Raw genomic sequence first — 18,632 nt, 5'->3', positions numbered from 1 at the left:
ATGTAATTTCAGTGTTGTGAAGGTTCAGAACCACCTTACCAGCTTCAAGTGTGAATTCTGCTCTCAGACAGAATGCTGCCTTATCTACTTCCTTTTGGAAAACTGAAAGCCAAATATTGCACATTACTAGTTAAAAAGCAGTACCAAGTCCCTTCTGCCTGCCCCTAAAACACACACATTTATACTAAGATTCTTGAAAAGTTCTCTTAGAAAAGGACTAGAAGAAAAGCTGCTTATGCATTTTATCCAATGACATATGAAATGATTTAACAGCTGTCACAGAAGGGAACAGAAACCATGTCGTCTTATCCAACATGAATCTCCAGTTGGTAAAATAAATGCAAAATTCCTTTTAGTTCTGTCTGGCCAAATGATTTTTAGACTGTATCTGTGTCCTTGTGTCACACATACCAGGAGGGGTGAAGACGCTGACAACAGCTCATTTCCTGCTGTCAGGAGACTGCAGGAGATGGGTACATCAGTAACTCTTCAGTTGAAGAACACTAAACCAGACGTTCACACGCTGACCGAGTGCTTCAACTCTAGGCTCTTACTTCTGTTACTTTTGTCCTCTCTACAGGCACAACCAAGTCACTTTTAAGAAATGCCATAGTTACCTTTATCATGATAACAGAGAATTCTCTTCCTTCAGTACTGAAGATGTATGCACAGTGAGGAAAGTAAGAGTCTGCACACGTTGTTTCTCCCCTCCAGGGCAGCCTTTAGCATGTTCATTCTGATTATACAATCCCCCTTGTTAGGAAGTATTTTTTTTTTTTTCTTGATTTCAATGACAAAGTCCTCTTGCACATTTTATTGGGAGGCTAAGTGCACAAGATTCTACACCTTGGAAATTACTTCTACATTCCTGTATCTGACTTCAGCTCTGTCCTTGATACAGAGCTCTGACTGACTTGCCTTGCATACAACAAATAAATGCCAGAGACACTAACTAAAGGTCAAGCTCTACATGTACACTAAGTTCACACCTAAATAAATACATTTTGCTGCTACACTTGAAAAGTATAAAATGGAAAGCTCAAAGTGCCAAGCAGAAGTGAAAAAGTACGAGAAGTCCATTTCTCCAGTAACTAAAGACAGTAATTCAAATTTACCCAGATGGCACTTTATTCCAGTTATCAAGACAGCAAACTGGAGTCTGTTTGCAGCTGGTCACAAGTATTTTTGCAGAATTTTAAATTAGCCATAATCTCACCAGACCTCCAGCACCCTATTTTTTCAATGAGAATATGTTAGCGGAATCAAAGATAAACTGACACCATCCTCCTGCAAGATTTACCAGAAAGAAGATGGCATATACTTCAGTAAAAAGACAGTTATAACATTTAACAGAACAAAATTTTAGAGAAAAACATTTACCCAAGCTGTTTTATTTAAATTATCTCAAACTCAATGAACTTTCTGAACAGACTTACCCAGACCTTGAAGGCTTCATGGGATTTATGTAAGCTATTTAATATTCTTTCAGAATTTTAATTTTGCCACTTCAGACCAGAGCTTTTTCACCTCCCATAATAATCTGAAAATCAAATAGTTTTGCAGCCTGAATTTTGCCACTCAGCTACACTCAGTTCCCAGACACTTCCCTAAATTACAGGGGATTGGATACTACCATTGCTAACGAAGGCAAGAAATGTCTTTTTACTAATCCTACACAGTCTGAACTCTGAGAAACCTATCAAAACTGGAAAAAAAATCAACTTGGATAAATTTAAAGTCTCTGTTCACTGTGTTTTTTGGTTGTTTGAACAGTCCTACTGGTTTCTGTGGGGCTTCCAAGAGTGATTTATTTGGGGGTGTATTTGTTATTTTCATAAAAGCTTCCTGAAGCAACAGTTGTCTTCAACTCCGAAGATGTCACGGCCCATACCTTCACATGCACTATTTTGTGAGGCTAATGATATACAGCATTGTTTTAAAAAGTCTTGTCACTTTAAATTTATTAAAATAAGAACCTGAGTTTCAAGTAGGAAAATATTTCTAACCACCACACTTGCAGAGGAAAGTTTAAAAACATAAATACAAAGGACTCAAAACCTACAGACAGTAACAAACATCTATTTAATAAGTAACTTCTTTCCTACTTAATCTGACCAGGACTGTCAGAATTGAGCCATTTTACCTTTTCAGTATCACATAAAATACAGTAAATTTGTTACCCTCCAAATTGTCTGGACTGTCAGAAGTGAGGCTTCCTTCTTCTTCGTTTAAGTACGAATCTTTCTTTTCCTTATGAAATTTTTCCAGAATTTTGAATTTAGACAAAGCCTTGCTGCGAGATGCACTGGAAGAAGGTTTAGGGTGAACTACTTTTAAGTGTACACAAACATTTATAAGTTTTTATATGTAATGGATAGGAAACAGAGAGAGAAAAAAAAAAAAGATGTGAGAATTCAAATTAACACTTCTGTAAAAAAAATTATGTCAGTTCAGCTTCTTGTAGATTTAATTATTAATAATTTTCAAGCTATATCTAATAATATGAGTTAATACTTATAACTTCTGAGAATAAAACATTCTTGTTTTAATTTTTAATTTGAAAAAAGACAAATCCCTTCCTGCTCCATGTATACCTTGCATTCAAATACACTGTTCTAGGAGCTCAATATATCACCTCAAGAAAACTAGTAAAACTACTTAAATAATAAAGGAAGCTTTATACTACAAGTTTTTAAAGAAAGCATCTAAATCAGCTCAAAGTGGAAAAACCTGGGTAGATAAATGTGCATTACTACTGTCTTTATCACTGTCAGGTACAAGAACTGCATGTTGTTGGCTCAAACCCTTGTGAGGACTTGCTTAGCAGCAAATACAACCAAGCTTCCATTCACATCAGTAAAATTAAGTTTTAGAAATGCTGAAAACTGTGCTCTCTCATGATACATAGATGAGAGTCACACTACACACTTCATATGCTTTAAGCTAGCACTGTATTAGACTTTTCCTTGTTCAAATTGTGAGGATGAAGGAGGCTTTTCAATTGCCAGTGTCAGAGAAAATTTTCAGCTACAGGTCTTTTGAATTTACCTTGACACAAGGGAAAGCAAGAGTAGTCTAGGACATGAGGCCAAACACTTCTATCTAGAACCAGGACTACTGGGACACGTGACCAGAAGGTAACACAACTCAGAAACATCCAAGATGACTAAAAAAAGCCAGGGAGCAAATGACAGGTGCAGTGCAAAGACAGAAACAGTATGAAATCCATTCTGATACAATGCATAGGTCCTTTATTCCCTCAGCTGATGTCCAAGTGCACTAGTGAGGCATCTTTCTCTAGATTTATTCTCCCTGACTTACAGGGAAACTAAAAGTGTTGATAGCTTGCCTCCTGTTGTAAATAATACAAGCACCTGATGCCTTTTAAAACAGTAATTTAAAATAACCACCAAAGTCCTCCTATTGCTCATATTTCAAATATTAAGCCTAATTCAAGAAACAGATTCAGTGCTAGTGTTTATCTCCCAGACTGAGATGCTGTATAGCTATTCTATGCGAATGAGGCTTATGAAAACAGACAGCATACATGCTCTAGAAAGCTAATACAGGGGAACATTCTATAGGCTGTGTAGGTGATGACCAACATGAACTAAAGGGCAAGTGCCAAGTATTTCTTTGTCGTAGCTCTCCAAAATATTATTGATCTGCTTCAATTTAACACCAAAACCATGTTTGAACTAGTACATACATGTTAATTGCTATTGTCACCTACACAAAACTATTTAAATATCAACGTTAGAAGTCTTAATTATTCTTTGGAGTTTCTCTTCAGATAGCACAAAAAGTGACCACACATAAAAGGTTGAATCTGAAGTTACATTGACTAAAATAACCCTGCAGATCAAACAACTTTGCCATTATTACACCAGCTGTACTGTTTCCATTCCAGGGGCAGCATGCATAGAGCAGCCTTCTGGTCAGCAGAGGGGAAAAAAATAAATACATAAGTAAGAAGAATACTTATTTGCCATCTTTGAAATTAAACAAGTAGAACAGTGAATATGAATGTTTCTTGAGTACGAAATACAGAAAGTGTAAGAGATCTTTTTACTAAACATACTGATTTTTGTTTAGATTTTCAAAGTTATCCTTCCCTCCCCCCCAGCTTACATTCATTACTGTCTGTCCTACTACATCACTGTAGGAAGTGATGTATAATGTAACGACAACTGAGCAAAGGTTCACACATTTGTTAGTTTCTTCTGGAAATGACAAATGAAGTAAGTGGCAGCTTGCTTTCAGTAACACCACTATGGTCAAATGGATGATTTGCAAAGGATTTTCTACAGGAAATGCACTAGATGCACTATATAAGGCTGATACTGAATAAATATAGCAAAACATATTTAATCAAATACCAGACTGGGAATCTGAATGGGGACTCTTTTGCTCACTGTTTTCCACTATTTCAGCATGACTTTCCATTGGTTTCTTCTCTTTTCTCAGTTTAACAAATCTTGTTTGAAAATCTTTAAAAAATGAGACAAACAGCAAGAACAGGCAGGCAAGCAAGACAAGACAGGGATTCTTATTATCCAATTTCCTTTTTATCATTTAAACAACAAAATGAAGGAGAAAGGACATTAGTTACAGGTAGGTCTTTAACCTGTCAAATATGGAAGACAGCATCTTGAATCATAATTTGCACATTTCAGTTTAAAGCTGAAGAACAAAGAGTTCAAACATGCCTGGAATAACAAGTGGAGGTATGTTCAAATGTACTTCATATTTCTCAGCCGAATGAACAGAAATAGTCTACACTGTTTACAATTAATCTACAAAAAGTGAAAATAGGCTATTAGTTCAAATCCCTAGCTATTTCCTGGCACTTTTTTAGCAAGTTTTTTTTTTTTTTTTTCAAAAAAACAATTAGACAACACGTAAATGTAGAGAATATATTTAGTCTTCCACTCATCTCTCTTTGTGTCTTTCAAGAAGACACAACACAATATAGATACCAAAGTACCTCAAAATGAAACCTCAAACTGGAAACAACTTATCAGCTTGCTGCCTTACTCAAGATGAGTAGCCAGACTTTCTTAATATAACAGCATGTCTACACAATGCCACCCAAACACAGCAACTCATACATATGGAGCAAGTATTTCCAACGCAGTGCTGCACTGTGTGTGGAGATAAGATTCATACAATTATGTAAGTTTGAACCAAGACGACAAAACATTTTAAATGTAATTATTCTATTAGATGACAGCAATAAAGTCCTATCTGCAAGCAATATGGAGGTTCAAGTCTAGAAGAACATACAAGGATCTCCACAAACGTCAAAGCGTGCCAACATTACACCTTACAGAAATGAAATTCAGCTTATCGCCATATTTGCTATAGAATCATAGAATCATAGAACAGTTAGGGTTGGAAACGACCTTAAGATCATCTAGTTCCAACCCCCCTGCCATGAGCAGGGACACCTCACACTAAACCATGCCACTCAAGGCTTCATCCAACCTGGCCTTGAACACCACCAAGGATGGAGCATTCACAACCTCCCTGGGCAACCCATTCCAGTGCCTCACCACCCTCACAGTAAAGAATTTCTTCCTTATATCCAATCTAAACTTCCCCCGTTTAAGTTTGAACCCGTTACCCCTTGTCCTGTCACTACAGTCCTTGATGAATAGTCCCTCCCCAGCATCCTTGTAGGCCCCCTTCAGATACTGGAAGACTGCTATGAGGTCTCCATGCAGCCTTCTCTTCTCCAGGCTGAACAGCCCCACCTTTCTCAGCCTATCTTCATACGGGAGGTGCTCCAGTCCCCTGATCATCCTCATGGCCCTCCTCTGGACCTGTTCCAACAGTTCCATGTCCTTTTTATGTTGAGGACACCAGAACTGCACACAATACTCCAAGTGAGGTCTCACAAGAGCAGAGCAGGGGGGCAGGATCACCTCCTTTGACCTGCTGGTCACGCTCCTCTTGATGCAGCCCAGGATATGGTTGGCTTTCTGGGCTGCGAGTGCACACTGAAGCTGGCTCATATTCATTTTTAAATCGACCAACACTCCCAAGTCCTTCTCTGCAGGGCTGCTCTGAATCTCTTCTCTGCCCAGCCTGTAGCTGTGCCTGGGATTGCTCCGACCCAGGTGTAGGACCTTGCACTTGGCATGGTTAAACTTCATAAGGTTGGCATCAGCCCACCTCACAAGCGTGTCGAGGTCCCTGTGGATGGCATCCATTCCCTCCGGCATATCAACCGAACCACACAGCTTGGTGTCATCGGCAAACTTGCTGAGGGCGCACTCAATCCCACTGTCCATGTCACCGACAAAGATATTGAACAAGACCGGTCCCAACACCCATCCCTGAGGGACACCACTCGTTACCGGTCTCCAGCCAGACATCGAGCCATTGACCACAACTCTTTGCGTGCGGCCATCCAGCCAGTTCTTTATCCACTGGGTGGTCCACCCATCAAATTGATGTCTCTCCAATTTAGAGACAAGGATGTCATGTGGGACAGTGTCAAACGTTTTGCACAAGTCCAGCTGGATGACATCAACTGCTCTGCCCCTGTCCATCAGTTTTGTAGCCCCATCATAGAAGGCCACCAAATTGGTCAGGCAGGATTTCCCCTTAGTGAAGCCATGCTGGCTGTCACCAACCACCTCCTTGTTTTTCATGTGCCTTAGGATGCCTTCCAGGAGAATCTGCTCCAAGAGTTTGCCAGGCACAGAGGTGAGACTGACTGCTCTGCAGTTCCCCGGGTCATCCATTTTCCCCTTCTTGAAAATGGGGGTTATATTTCCCTTCTTCCAGTTGTCGGGAACTTCACCTGACTGCCACGATTTTTCAAATATAATGGCCAGTGGCTTAGCAACTTCATTCGCCAGCTCCTTCAGGACCCGCGGATGGATTTCATCAGGTTCCATGGACTTGTGTATGTTTAGGTTTTTAAGATGGTCTCGAACCAGGTCCTCTCCTACAGTGGGCCTAGGGTCTTCATTCTCACAGTCCCTGTGTCTGCCTTCCAAGACTTGGGTGGTGCAGTCAGAGCCTTTGCCAGTGAAGACCAAGGCAAAGAAGTCATTAAGAACCTCAGCCTTCTCCATATCATGACAGTAATATTATTTTTTCCCACACGACAATGATTTTGCTATTTAGGGCACAATTAATAACCTTACAAAATTCTACAATTCTAAAGCATCATCTTCTCTGTCATCCCATGCTGAAGCTTGTATTACAATGCTGCCGTGCCTTCATCCATTATCAATACATCTGAGCAACATACTACACAACATACACCTGCTGAAGAATATTAGATCTGGCAAAACTGTATTTAATGAAGTACTTCAAAGCACACGAGACAAAAAGACACACAGAGGAAATAAAGAACAGTTCTAGAAGCCTATCCACACTGAATTCCTTCCAGCCACCTGACCTGTCATTTTAAACCACTTCAAGTTTATCCACATGACCTGAAATTGTAGCATAGTTTGCAGTGTGTACACATGTATAAATTCCCCTTTATTTGTGGGTGTCCTGGGTTCAGCAGTAGCAGTCAGTTTTTCTCCTCCTTAGTAGCTGTTGCAGCGCTGTGTTTTTGACTTTTGGCCTGGGAACAAAGCTGATAACACCGATGTTTAGACTGACCAAGGACTTTGTGAGTCTCATGCTCTGCCAGGGAGGAGGAGGGGCCAGGAGGAAGCGGGGACAGGACACCTGACCCAAACTAGCCAAACAGTATTCCATACCACAGCACGTCATGCCAGGGGATGTAACTGGGAGCTACCCGGAAGGGCACGTCCTCTTCTCTGTCGGGCTCTCTTTTCCGGCAGGCGGTATCGTATTCTCTTCCCTTGTTATTTCTCTTATCATTATTATTATTGGTGGCAGCAGTAGTGATTTGTGTTATACCTTAGTTACTGGACTGTTTTTATCTCAACCTGTGGGAGTTACATTCTTTCGATTCTCCTCCCCATCCCTCTGGGGGGTGGGGGGGAAGTAGACTGCGTGGTTCTAATTTACAGCCGGGGCTTAAACCACAACAGTGGGATTCATCATTCTCAGTTATAGCTACGTAAAAGTTACCTACTATCACAGCTGCAGAGGAACACCCAGTTCATAGTGAAGGCAGCCTCAGCAAAAGGCTCTCTTCTCACTCTAAGTTATTTGCCCTACAACTAGACATTAGTTAGCAGAACGGCATTCATCATATTACAGACTGCTTCTGTGCCACGCACTTCCTAATCTATCACAGTTTATGTTAATACAACTGCTACCATTAGCGAGTGTCCAGTGTGGCAAATATAGTCCTTTCCTAACAGGATGATACAACCAGGAACCCTGCTTCATGCCACAGACCTATTTTCTTCTCATCAAGACAGAGCCTGGAAAACCCTCTAGTAAAACTTAAAGGCCTCTCTGCTTGGTAATATTAAAGTACGAGGTGGAATATGGCTTACTGCATCTGTCCTCAAGCACAGAATTCTACGCAGAATGTTGACAGGTGTAGATGAAATAAAACTAATAATCTGGGTGGCAAAAATGGTGCTCAGAGAAGAATTCAGTGCATAGATCTAGAATATTTGCCCCATATTCTTGTATTCTTAGTTTCATTATGTACAACTGCCAAGATATGTTAGACCTTTGATTCACAGATTACTTTCAACTCATCCAGTTCCTCATCAAGAATACGTATATGAACAGCTTCTTCTGCAAGTAAATAAATTCAACACCGGCAAAACTGGGTAGTCCTTTCCTGTTAAAGGAGAAGCATTTTTTAAGAGACCCCCTAAAAAGTTTACCAGGACTCTATTTTATATGTCAATAAACTGCATATCAAGCATGTTTCAGTTCTTTAAGATACCCTTAATTTAAAAAATAAAAGTGGTGGAACTGGTTTGATGGGAACAACTTCATACGATCGTTATTATTTCTTCTGATTCTGCTTTGCATTGTACCTAATCCATACAAGCACTGTTCTCTAAAACATTATCACCCTGCCTTTTAAGTACCTATCCCAGTGTGTTTTTGTTGCTTCTCATGCTACTTAAACCAAGTGCTTTACGGGTTGCCTCAGGCATCTCAGAAAAAAACATGGAAGAATGATGAACTTCTAAAGTCACCTGAAAATTTTCTTTGGTAGTATGTAGAAAAATGAGGTCATGCTAACTGCTTAATTCTCACACTTTGCCCAGCATGAACACTCTGTCCTTTCATTTTTGGAAAAGCTGTAAGGAAATTGTAACACCTCATAACTACCTGATAGAAACTCCCTCATATCCCAGTTTTCCAGCAACATTTTAAAAGGCCAGGGACACATAAGCAGTCCAGACAATGGCACAACTGCTAAGATTTCACTCCTATTATGACAACACTGACAGGGCATAGCTATGTTTAATATCCGAGACTACCAGCAGTATCTTAACTCTGTCATGTGAAAAACTGATTTCTGGAACTTTCTGTTAAGCTCCAGTTGTAAGTTATACAAATCAGGAAAATAAGAAGCCACCAATTACTACAAGAACAAGAGACTATCACCCTGTGGAAACTAACTACTCATAAGCTTTATTACCCAGAAAGAAAACAATGGAGAAATCGAAAATTAGAGGTGCAAAGCTTGCAAACAATAACATATTTTCTTCCAGAACTATGTGACGAAGTCAATATTGAACTGGCAATCATGTCATCACAGCCCTTTTCCCCTTAAGCCATGGTTCTTGGCAATGGAAATGTTGAGAATACTGACAGACATACATCTCTGGATCAGCTGCTATTGAAAAGTTTTTTCTTTGCTTCCCCAGCTTATTATAAATGTTGCAAATAGCATAAGTTTATACAAATTGGTCTTTTTCCTCTCCTCTATTGAAAACCGAAATCTATAAAAGTCCATACGAGGAACAGCCTGGTTACAAAACACACCTACAAACTCTTCCACAGAATTCATGTTATGTTTTTTAATTATCTTACTATTTATACCATGTTTACACTTTACAAATTTTAGTAACTTGAAAGCTACAGAAAAAGCCAGCAGAAAACTTGCTTACAGCTTGAATACAATCTCTAAAAAAAACCAACAAAACAAACAATTTGAGATTCATACTTTACAAGCTCGCATTTAAGACACTGTATAATGTTCTGAAGCACTTGAGTGGCACCAACTTAATCTGAAGCCAGGCCTGCATGAAGTATGAGAAAGAACTAGCCTGACCCCCTGTGGCCAAAATATTGCAAAACTACATTATTTACCATCACTGTTCGAATCTTCTTCAGATAGCCACCACAGCACAGAATCCTTTTTCTTTGTTTCTTTTTTCCTGGGCTGTCCCAATGTCTCAAGAATGCTGGATTTTTTCTTTGAATTTCCAAGTGAATCATCTGAAAGAGACTGAGTCAAATGCATACCAGATTAAAGACAGCTTTCACATTTTCAAATTGTTTGACGGTCTTTCAACCACTCAGTTCTGGACTTTGAGTTCAGATACTTCTCTTTACTCCCCACTGTCTGCCTTTTTTGTATATGCATGACAAAGTTGAGTAAGAAAACTATTTTTATGTGGCATAATACTTCGTATAATAATAACCCCATTGACAGTATTTGGGTATGTTAAAAGTTGACTGCTTATAGTATACACTCAAATGAACAGCATAATCTACTCTTTTTCATTTAATTACAACATGTAAGAATCAAAATCCTGACTATATCCCTAAAGATAATTAAGTAGAGTAGAAACAGTTTTGCATTGGCCTTGCTTTGTACATGAACAATGTTATTAATATTCTAAAAATCAGCCTTCACAAGTAACATTCTCCCAGCAAATCATATTTAAAAAATTAATTTTATACTTTGTGTTCATGGAAATTAACAGAAATGCCAGAGCCATTCCTACCCAACTATGTAACAAACTTTCATATGTGTTAGTCATCCACGTTGATTTTAACTGATGGCTTAAATCAACAAAGCAAAAGTCTATGAGTATGAACATTCTATGAACTTAAGTTACTGAAGAGTTAGCAGGAAGGAAATTACCCCCACACTCTTCTTAGGACAACAGAACTTTTTTTGAAGTGATGCAGCTTTTTTTTTTAACTAATCTCTGCTCTTTTCCTCACAGCAAGCTCAGAGCCACAATTAGCTATCCAGACACTGAACAAAGAAATATATTCATTAAGCTAGTGCACTGCAACCTTACATGCTGCTTTTTGTTTGTTTTTTTTTTTTTTTCCTTGTGCTTAAACTCAGTAAGCATGGGGTTAAGGGAAGGGGCAGACTTTTAATCGAAACTTTAGCCACAATTGTTGAACCCAATTGTCTGCAAGTGTCTTAAAGAACACAATGAACAGAGTTAGCAAAAAGCCATAAAACATAAGAAACAAAGAATTCACATATGAAATGCATCACATGTGAAAAGTTCAAAAACTTTTGTAATAGTCCCAAATAAGAAAATCTGATAGTATAAACAGAATACTAAAGCCAACAGGATTGTTGGTACTTAATATGTAAAACATGAAAATGTTTTATTAGAGCAAGCCTCTGCAGTCCACTGCCTGATTTCTATCACATCAAAAGCACTACCATTAAAACCTACCTTTACTATATGCCTAATGTTTCAATTTATATGGGCCTAATAAGAACATCCATAAATCAAATGCTAATTATCAAGAGCTACCATGTAAGAAAAAAAAAAATTATAAGAAAATAAAATTATTGTGAATATCTCTGACCAGTAACATCTTTAGAGCTTATGATTTCACTTGAGAAAATTAAATGCCCATCACACTGTCTCAGTAAGAAAATTTCAGTTCTCGGAACCTTGCATTTTAATAAACCACAATTTTAATAAATTATAAAAGTGCTAGACAACAGGTTATGCTGCAATTTCTTTCCGTTGGCTCAGTGACATAGAACTAAACAGCTTTACATTCATAATAAACATCCTCTAAATAACACATTAGTCACAAGTATGAGTGTCACCGTCCCTGAAGGCTGGAGTGCCTCCTGCTAGCTAGAAGTACTGACAGGTGCTTGATGCAAGCTCTATTATAACTTGCTGTTTCTTTTATGACTAACAGTATCCTCTCCTCTGCAAGCAAGACGTCAATGATCCTCATACTCCTTAGAGTTTTGTAACTAAAGAAACTGTAACTCCCACAGGCTGTTCCCAATTTCTGGAAACTTTCTAGGTCCAGCCATCTTGTCAACTGCACACAGTAAAGTTGCAGCAGCTGGGAAAGAAATTCGGACACAAAAATACTGCTGCATTTTTTCCAACATCAGCTGTCTCAACAGTGAAACTTACAGACTTTCTTCTTCCTTTGAAAAAAGTAAATAAAAAAGTTGATTGATTTACTTGGACCAGTAATGGCTTTTCAGCGCCAGTAAGTGGCACTGATTTCTTCCTTCCCCTCTATAAAACAGTCTGTCAGCCTTTCAGGAACACAGACGCAGAAAAAGAAGAAAAAAAGTGTCAGTTGCTTAATCTTAACTAAAAATAAAAAAAAAAATTAAAAAAAAAAGAGAGCCAGTTTTAAGAACTGTGACAATTACATGGCACATAATCAGCTTACCACCTCCTATACACATGAAGAAACTTAAGAAAGTAGACAGGTAACACAGGATTGGATCTAAACCACTCAAACTTTCATGATCAGTTGTCTTAATTATTTCATGAAGTTTTTTCAATATAACTCCAAATGATATTTTTAGTACACAATTATTTTTTTAATATATTTGATCTTCTAATGAAAATGAAAAATATTTTTCAAACATGGTTCAATGTGTAGTTTTACTCTTCCAGGTACTATTCTACAGATTTCCTAATAAAGATGGTATAGCCTTTCCTTCTGAAAGTCTTCCTCCTCAACAGCCCATGAGTATCAGGCAGAATAAGCCAACCTAGAAGACTAGAAGCAGACAATGGCTTTTTCGTAACTTTGCTTTGTTTGAAGTGTCATCAAAAAAGCAATTAATTGAAGCACTGTGTATTAGAAAGAGCTTCTCATGCTGTCCCAAGGGAACTTTATGGCCAACACTCTGAATCCTAGGAGCTATACCAATGACAGATGACACTTAAGGGAAATTAAAAGTGATGACAGAGAAAGCATGCTAAAGCAAGATACTGGTGGTGGGGAGTGGAAGAACCACAGGCACACAGACAATTGAGGAGGAAGAGAGAATCATGGATGACAATAGGCTGTTCTGGCAAGGGGTTGGGAATAAGTCTGACCAGGCAGAAGGAATCATTAGAAGACCTATCCTACATAAAGCAATTGTTATCTCTCATTTGTGTTTCCTTCTGTATATTTATAAAAGCCTAGAAAATCCTCTTCACTGATAGCTTCAGTGCAAATGCCAAAAGACTTTAGTTTAATTCCCAAATTAGACCTGCATCATCCAACTGTATATGCAGTCTCTTATAACTTTATACATTTTAATCACAAACGTACATACAACCCCTTCCCGCCCAAAAAAAACCCCAACAAAAAGCCAAAGCCAGTTTCACCATGAGTTATTTAAAAGGGAAAAAAAAAAAACCAACCAAAAAACCACCTTGCTCCATTTCTTCTCTAAAAGATTTGCTTAAACAATATTAAATCTTCCTCAAACTACTAAGAAACAGTTTTCCTATTCCCCCTTGCTGTTATACTCCCAACACAAACATCACCTACACATCAATTTCAAACAGTGGAGCACACCAGTTTCTCATCTTAACACTAAAGGGCTGCACTCTTTTTATAAAAAACAAAAGCAAAGGGAGGGGCATAACAGAAGATGCAGACATATAAAGTAACAGAGAGTAGATAATGTCATTGTTATTTGGGTCCGTATCTCGTTTGCAAAACATAAAACAATGCATATTTTTAATGACTGGATCAGTAGTATATATGTCAGCAGCATCATCTGTCACTGGTATACTATACTAAACCAAACAGTTTTAGTTTGAAATTATAAAAAACAATTAAGACATGAGTTATTAAAAGTTATATTCTCTGGACCATGCCAAATACCACTTAGAATAATTCAGTGCAGCTATTTTAATTTTTTCTAACTCAAGCATTCTCTATGTTGGCAGTAGCTGAGGAGCATGAAGAACACCCCAAATGCGGAGCAAAATACTGGAAGCAATCATATGCAGAGTTTGACAGATGCACAAAATAAATCAAGGAATAAGCCTCCTTTCTCTTCCCCAGAGCAAATCCCTTTATAACAATAGTAAAAACCTTTTGACAGAAATGCACAGCCTAATTTCCCATTTTTACTAACTATAATTTCAATGAATTGAAGAATGTCATCTCAATTACATCATCAAATTAAATGACAAAATTCACCTCTACGTTATTTGTGAATCTTAATTTTCAGATGGCATTTCGGTCTTCTATTCTCTCAATTTCAGATTGCTCAGTGATGTTACATTTTCATGAGTTACAGACCTACCTGGGAAAGCTAAAATCTTCTTGAAAAAGAAGCCTCTCGTTACTACAGATCTTTACTACACAGTACAAAGTGCAATTTTTATAGAATCCAGCACCTACATTTTTCACAAGTAATTGAACTGTAGTACATCCTCTCATTAAAAACACTTTAAGCATACATTACATATAATAGAGACCCCAAGAATATTCTCTGCTACCATTAGCTACACTTACATACAGTAATAGAATTTAACAAAGGCCTTAAGCATGTGGTATTTATATCTCAGGGTTACCACACTGTGCATCTGATAGACCACAGAGAAAAATTCTGAAATTAAAGGTCTATATGTGGTGAAAAAAACCCATACCTAGTTAGTGCATTTGACCAAATCTGATAATTGTTAGCTTAAGTCATAACCCACTGACTTGCCTGTATTCAAAATCATCAAGCACCATGAGGAATAAGAGGAATCAAATTAAAATTTTCTAATCACTGCAACATACTTCATTTTGTTAGGATTAGTAAGAATTTTTAAATAGAATTCAGTGAAATTAGATATTGCACAGAAAAATAAGGAAATTCTTAAAACATAGCTTGTGCTTACATACAGGAAAAGTTTTTAATCTCATTTTCAATTACATTAATTTGAAGCATCTGTTACTAAATAACACAATTAAATTGAAACAAAAATAAAGAAGCGAGGGCTCTTTCTGAAAATACAACCTAGCAGTGATGATAAATAAAAATATTTATTTAATCACAAAACTCTTCAATTTAAATACCACAGCATAGTATGAATTAAGTGTAGCAATTAAGACCTTGCAAAGACCCCAACCTGACAGCTATGATTACGTGATAAAATTATGTGATATAAACCACAGTTGCATCTTTCATTTCATATTCTTCCATACTGAATTTCCCCCTCTATTTTAAAGAAAAGGGATGTGACCTTCCTCTAAAACATACCTCTTTCAGAAACTCTTCAAACTGCTCATCTAATTCTTCTTTAGAGAGTCGATGAGCCATAATCTGCACCTGGATGCTACCTTCCAAACAACAGAGTTTAAAACCTAAGATTTAAAATAAAATTAATTATAAGCATCTGAAATTAGAGGCAACCAGTGTTTTCCTGTTTTCATGGACAGCTTTAAGCAAAAAATAAATCTCAAGAGTGATGACAGATTTCATTCCTCCCACCCCTAATCTAAACTATTTACTGAACAAAACAATCAACGCAAACATACCTGCATCACCTAAAATTCCTTATAATCAAAATACTCATTTCCAAAATAACAGCTTCAGCAATTAAAATTTGGGGGATGGATAAAATATGATTTTCTTCAACATCTTTACATTTCAAAAGACAGCTCTCTTAGCTATCCACAATTAAATGTTTTGGTAATGAACAAGAATCCGCTGCAGTAAACACTTCCCATCTATTTTAAGGCCTTCGAATTCCTTTTTATGTTTTTTCTCCAAAACTGGAGACATCTGGCATTTTAAATATTGTTTCATTGTCCCTACTGTGTCTAGAATTCAGTAAACAATAAATACATTAAAGTGTTTAAAGATTAGAGAATGACATTTGGTTTGATTTGCCCTGATACGGAAGGCCAGCGGCATTTGTGTCCCATCCCCCTCCCCCCCCCCCCCATTCCCCATTCTCAGGTATAACATACACCCCACTCAAAACTCTACACAGTTTTTGTATACCAAGCTGCTCAACATATATGGCTACCTTCAAAACTGCATATGTATAACATTAAACTATCCTAGCCTCTTCCAGGCTGAGAAGTGCTATGTAAACATAAAAGGGCTAAACACTTGCAGAAATGCTTTTACCATTAAACAAAAATTCTCTCAGTATGGAGCCCTCTCAGTATACGGGACTGTTACCCACCTAGTAAATTGATTTTGACAGGTGAGCTGTGACAAGTGCTTCCTGCTTTCACTCCTTATTCATCCACTTTACCTTTGGCAGGTAAAAAAAAAAAAAAAGACTGCCTATGAATTCAGTAAGCTATCCTTATAACATATACTTATTGAGTAAGATACCCTTACATCCACTTGGCAGTATCTCTGAAAACATGGTGAGATTGTTACCTTTCACGACACAATTCAGTATCCTTTTATACTTTTACATAGAACACTTGATGCTTTACTAGCTGTGACAACTACTTCAGCAAACGGAGAATATTTAATTTCAGCCTTACAAGAAAAACGTTCTTCTCACATTATCTGTACTTCTGTCTGCCCTTCAATTACATCTTTTACAAAATCTAACAATATGAAACTTTGTTTTTCCAAAGAACAAATATGTCCTCCAATCTCCGTAACAGAAGATTATCGACAAACACCACCATTAGCCAACACACACTACAGCCATACCTTGAGAACTGGAGGCTCACAAATGACTCTGTAGGTAAAACAAAAAAGTCACCTACTGAGGTATATGCTATAACACAAAGGTTTTGTAAGATATGACTAAATCGCAGGGATGAAGGAAAGCTTAGACAGCCTAACACATTTCACATAATCTTTTAATCGTCCCAGCGTCCGGACCAGCCATGACCCGATCCTCCTCCTCCACCGGCTTCCCTTAAAGCACCCGCAGAGCAGGCGTACGGCGGAGGTTGGGCAGTACCCCTGGCACTGGCGGGCTCGTCCCAACCCCAGCCCCGTCCTCTGGGCTCAGCGAGTGGTGCCGAGTGAGTGCGACAGCCCCGGCAGGGCGGGAGCTCGGAGACGTGCGGCCGGGAAGGAAGGGGAAGGGAGAAGAGAAGCCACTAACGAAGCACCGCCAGGCCGAGCCGAAGGGCAGAGCTCGGCTCCGCAGACCGCGGGAACGCGCCGCAGAGCGGCAGGGGACGGAGCGCCTCAGAGACGAGCGCTGCTATGCCCCGGGGGCCAGCAGCATACCTGAGCCACGCCGAAACCCCCTCTGCCATGGCAGCCTCTTTCGCTGGCGGCACGGCGCGGTTGCCTAGGAAACCTTCGCGGCCACCGTATCGCCCGCCAAACCACACCACACCACGACGGCGGAGGGTGTACATAACACGTGATCCTGACCAATCCGCCGGCTTCCTTCTCTTCTCGTCCCTCCCGCCATGAGGCGCGTGACGCGACACGTGACAGCAGGGGACGGTGCCCGGCGGCCATTACTACCGTGGCAAAGGTCGCCTCGGGACGGCCCGGCCCGGCCCGCGCGGCTGAGGCGGAAGTCACCGCGCGGTGATGTGCGGCACCGGCGCCACCTGCTGGGCGGCCGCGGGCGGCGCCAGCGGAGACCTGCACCGGGGAGAGCGGCCGGACGGCGCCGCCGCCACTCACTGCTTCTACCATGAGAGGTCACGCCAGGATAACGCAGGAGCGCCCGGCCCGCCGTTGCCTGCCCGCGCACCTGCCTCCGCTGGGAAGGGATGGGGACTGTTTGCCCCGGGCTGCTGGAGGCGGGAGCAGAGAGACGCTGGAGGCGGCCGTGGTCTTCCCCTCGCTGTCGGTTCTGAGCTTGCCGCTCGCGTTGTTTCTGTGTTAGACTGCGGGCGGAGCGGCGGAATTAAAACTAAATAGGGGGAGACCGTATTGCAGCCTTCCAGTACCTGAGGGGACCTGCAAGAAAGCTGGAGAGGAGCTTTTTGCAAGGGCGTATAGTGACAGGACAAGGGGGAATGGCTTTGAACTGACAGAGGGTAGATTTAGATTAGATATTAGGAAGAAATTCATTACTGTGAGGGTGCACAGGTTGCCCAGAGAAGCTGTAGCTGCCCCATCCCTGGTAGCGTTCAAGGGCAGGTTGGACGGGGCTTTGAGCAACCTGGTCTAGAGGGAGGTGCCACTGCTCATGACAGGGGGTTGGAACCAGGTGATCTTTAAGGTCCCTTCCAAGCCAAACCAACCTATGATTCTCTGATAAGTGTTTCCCTGTCTGGTGGCAATGCCAGGTCCACACAGAGGACAAGCTTTGTTTCTTTCCTGAAGCCTGTGGGGCAAACACTGTGGCCACCTGCAGCCAAAATCACTGCCTCAAGTTTCTGAGGGATGTGCTTCTCCAGGAGTTGGTCAGCTGTCTTTTGGAAAAGCAATATGTGAAAAGTTAAAAGTGCGTTGCTTTCCCTACTGCAGAGGTCAAACCCCAAACCGTTCCTTCTCGCTTTTACACAGAAATCCCCTTCTAAAGCTTTTTCTGATGTTTCAGCCTTAGATGTCAGCTGCTGTACTTTTAATGCATTTTAGCACATCT

The 18,632-nt window shown here is 39.8% G+C and overlaps 1 protein-coding gene across 1 annotated transcript in view; it reads right to left on the bottom strand.

Moving 5' to 3' along the window:
* Positions 1-16,735, bottom strand: part of CEP162 (centrosomal protein 162) — a gene marked incomplete at its 3' end in the record, with an annotated part of 48,791 nt that extends 32,056 nt beyond the window's left edge. The window contains exons 1-3 of the mRNA XM_080615220.1: positions 16,293-16,735; positions 15,359-15,462; positions 10,228-10,366 (exon numbers count right to left, since the gene is read on the bottom strand). Coding sequence (XP_080471346.1) covers positions 10,228-10,366; positions 15,359-15,418 — 199 coding nt within the window. The 5' untranslated portion in view covers positions 15,419-15,462; positions 16,293-16,735. The remainder of the gene's footprint in view (positions 1-10,227; positions 10,367-15,358; positions 15,463-16,292) is intronic.
* Between the last annotated feature and the right edge of the window lie 1,897 nt (positions 16,736-18,632).

This window comes from Psittacula echo (genome assembly GCF_963264785.1).
Source record: "Psittacula echo genome assembly, chromosome: 4".
Classification (NCBI taxonomy): Eukaryota; Metazoa; Chordata; class Aves; order Psittaciformes; family Psittacidae; genus Psittacula; species Psittacula echo.
Note: the sequence above shows the minus strand (reverse complement) of the source record. Positions and strands in the feature narration are given on the sequence as shown.